Source organism: Pterocles gutturalis, unplaced genomic scaffold, assembly GCF_000699245.1.
Source record: "Pterocles gutturalis isolate BGI_N339 unplaced genomic scaffold, ASM69924v1 scaffold34374, whole genome shotgun sequence".
NCBI classification, from domain to species: Eukaryota; Metazoa; Chordata; class Aves; order Pterocliformes; family Pteroclidae; genus Pterocles; species Pterocles gutturalis.
Genome location: NW_010134330.1, coordinates 6,808 through 10,521, shown reverse-complemented (window position 1 = coordinate 10,521; position 3,714 = coordinate 6,808). Strand labels below are relative to the sequence as shown.

At 39.2% G+C, this 3,714-nt stretch overlaps 1 protein-coding gene across 1 annotated transcript; it reads right to left on the bottom strand.

Annotated features, from left to right (window-relative positions):
- Window positions 1-378: 378 nt before the first annotated feature.
- LOC104467699 (tudor domain-containing protein 7-like) lies at window positions 379-3,220 on the bottom strand (the record flags this gene model as incomplete). Its single annotated transcript, XM_010081560.1, has 3 exons — window positions 379-490; window positions 2,105-2,291; window positions 2,640-3,220. Coding segments are annotated over 3 exons (880 nt in total), but the record flags the coding sequence as incomplete, so codon positions are not given.
- Window positions 3,221-3,714: the final 494 nt, after the last annotated feature.

Genomic DNA, 3,714 nt, shown 5'->3' with positions numbered 1-3,714 from the left:
CAGGTGTGTCTCATTAGTGGAGAAAGGAGTTGTGCTAGTACATTGCTTCACACAACAACACACATTTCCTTATATTTCTTTAGGCTTGCATATATTAAAGGGACAAAGACATCCGAACTAAGTGCAGAAACAGCTAAGCTCCATTACAGAGATAACTGGGTATCAAGATCGTCAAATATCAAGGTTTCTTTATAAAACTCTCTTTTGCATCCTTCCTTCCTTCTTTCCAGGCCTACTGGTGTCTGCTTATACTAGCTTGGACAAAATCTAACATACACAAAGTTACTACAAACAAGGATTGAAACTCTCAGACTGAGATGCTTCAATCCATAAATTCTGCAATAGCAACCTGTATAGTCAGCACTGGCTTTCTCTTACCTGCCAGTTTACATTTTGCAGCTTGAAATGGAAGTGAACTGAACTGTTTCTGTAGTTTGTACACACTGCTGCTTTCAACAAACTCACTGAAGCCATGATCAACATAGTATATCTGATAATGGAAAAGGGAATAAAAGCGTAAGATCATGAATATAATTGTAAATGTTTTCTTGTGTATGGAGAAAATGTATTCAGTTACCACATTCTCTGTGCAGCCACACATAAATCACTTTTCACTAATCTAGTACTATGTAACGCCATTCATCTCAGATTTATTTCATTGCTCGAATGTTCAGAGTTTTCAGGGAAAGCCATCTTCTCAAGGTCTCTGTAAAACCATCATCTCCAACTGTTCCACAGAATCTGAGCTCTTAATAGGAACAGCACTGGAAGGACTCAGCACATATTACCTCAAACCACATGAATAAAGGTAATAAAGTGGCAATTTTTATTTGTAAAGTTTTGAAAGTGTTGAAAAGTAAAATACCACTTAAGTGCCTTCTGTGTTTTGCCTTTTTTTTTTTTTTTACATTAAGAGAACCATTTTGATTTATGCTTATAGGAACTTTGATATAAATACCACAGTCACTTCAGGAAACCAGTAGGGAAACTGCTGAGTGGCAGCAAATAATTGGAGCTAAAGTAAGAGAAAGAAAGCTTTGACAGGCCTTTTTACAACTTTTTTCTAAACTCTATCATGCAAAATGACTGTATACCAAACATTGAAAAGGGAGTCTAAATGCTCTATCAGACAATAATCAGCAAATGTTGCAATAAAGCAGTAGCTTTCTTTCGGCTGATAGCTCTAGCTAGAGAGACATTAGAGACAAGCTTGCTACCGATGTCCTTGCCACTTCTCTAAACCCAGCAACCTTTCACAAAACCAAGTTCTGACACCCCCCTCCAAGTTCCAGCTGAAGGGTATCACACTAACTTTCAGAAAAACCTCAGTTCTAATACAATTGCTATTTAAATATTTATTAAATATATCAACTTTAGAAGTACGTTAAGCAGACCTGGGTAAAAAGTCACCTAACTGGGAGAAGAAACAAACAAACAAAAAGGTATCATAAATGTTTGACTAGGCAAGAAATAATTGAGAAGTTTGAAACTTTTTTTACTGTTCTATCGTATGTTCTAGTTTCATTGCAGATAGCAAGAAGAGTATGCTTAGCCCAGGTAAAGTTTAACAAAGGAGTTAAATAATGTCAAAGGGGTTTAACTAAAATGCACGCTACATGTAACTCCCAGAATACCAGCCTGCCTGGAAGGGAAATAAAGCATATTTTTCTCATTGTTGTGCTGTTTAGTGCATGTAATAGATACTTCAGTACAAGAATTCAAGAAAGATCTACCAGAAAGTGATTTTTTTTTCTTCTCTTTCCCCTTCCTCAGTCCCATTCCAAATAGTGCTTCCACACCCATTCCTCCTAAGACTATCAAAAGTACGTTTTCAGTACAAAGGTGCTATAGGGGCCAGCTCCATGTAAAACCCAAAACAAAACCTCAAAACTCAAACTATTGATGGAAAAAAACCTGAAAGCCCATTGAATTTTGGCAATCACATAACATCAAAAATGTCTTAATCTCTCATATAACTGAAAAACGTACTCCAAGGCAAGAAAGGAGAGAATGCTAGTGCAGCATATTTAGGAATTGACTGCGTATCTAAAAACCAAGATTGTTTCAAGTCTTTCTCCAAGTGCCAAAAGAAGTAATTGCTTGCCTTTATTCTGTTGTCTTCCACAGAAATCACCCGAGCACGCAACCAGGCATCTTCTTCAGCATGCACTGCAACAAGCTGCCCAACAGTCAGAGACTGAGCTAGTGACACAGTGCTATTCTGACTGTAGTATGCCTTCATGTCATCTTCCATTTGCTCCTGGGCAGAAGAATAATCTTTGCCCACATACCTACAGTATTTTACAAAAAAACCACCACAAGAGTTAGGATGCAACTTCAAAAAGCTGAATAAAAACCTAAGAACACTTATACGCATACATGAATATGAGTAAATTATGGATATGCACATTTTCTAAGCACATTGGTATCCGAACTCTTTTCCTCTAAACAGGGCTATAGAAAATTAACTGCCATAAAATTTAGTACTTTTGTTGACAGCTATTTAATTATCAAAGTAAGTAAATAACAAAGTCCTGCAACCTCTTGTTTATCTGTTCTCATATGGTAGACCTGCACAATATGAATATGTGGATTTATAAATAAAGCAAAGAATTTAAGATTCTGAAGTATAAACTTGCCTGATTAGGACCTCATTAGTGTTTTTCAGTTCTAACACCAAGACGGATACAGATCCTTCTGATGGAATGATTAGGGGAGGAACAGTTATGTTCTCTGGACACTGGTCCTCGGATTCTTCATACTGTTGTTCAGCTGTGGCCTTCGCACCATCATGCCTCTGGACTTTCTCAGTGACATTCAGATTTTCATCAATGTGTCTTCGGGGTTTAGCATAGAGGATGGCCTTCCTGGGGACTACAGATACATAGTCCACTATACATACATCCGAGAGCAACTCCAGATTATTTAGAATGTCTTCTGGAAATTTTACTTCATAAGTGTCTTGGTACAATTTGGGAAGCGCATGAGCCCAAAGACCACTGGAATACTTCAGCAAGATGTTAAGAACTTTCTGCTTGAAGTCACCACTAAGTGATGCAGGTGCAGTTTCCACATTTGGTTTTAAAGTAGCGTCTGCTTTTGAAGAAGTAACATTCTGAGATGCCTTTTCTTGCTCTGTATCACTTTTTGCTGTCGGTAATATTTTCTTAGCAGGATAAAGAAGCCCATCCATCTGATCACCTCTGTGTACTTTCTCCACCTTGGAAAAAAAAAAAAACGTACAGTTAATAATCAGTTGTATCACAGAATCATAGAATGGCCTGGGTTGAAAAGGACCTTAAAGATCACCTAGTTCCAACCCCCCTGCTGTGGGCAGGGTTGACTAGAACAGCCTGCCCAGGGCCCCATCCAGCCTGGCGTTGAATGCCTCCAGGGATGGGGCATCTACAACCTCTCTGGGCAACCTGTTCCAGTGCCTCACCACCCTCTCAGTGAAAAATTTCCTCCTAATATCTAACCTAAATCTCCCCTCTCTTAGTTTAAAACCATTCCCCCTCATCCTGTCACTATCAACCCATGCAAACAGTCACTCCCCCTCCTGTTTATAAGCTCCCTTTAAGTACTGGAAGGCCGCAACAAGGTGTCCCTGGACCCTTCTCTTCTCCAAGCTAAACAAGCCCAGTTCCCTCAACCTTTCCTCATAGGAGAGGTGCTCCAGCCCTCTGATCATCTTTGTGGCCCTCCTCTGCACCC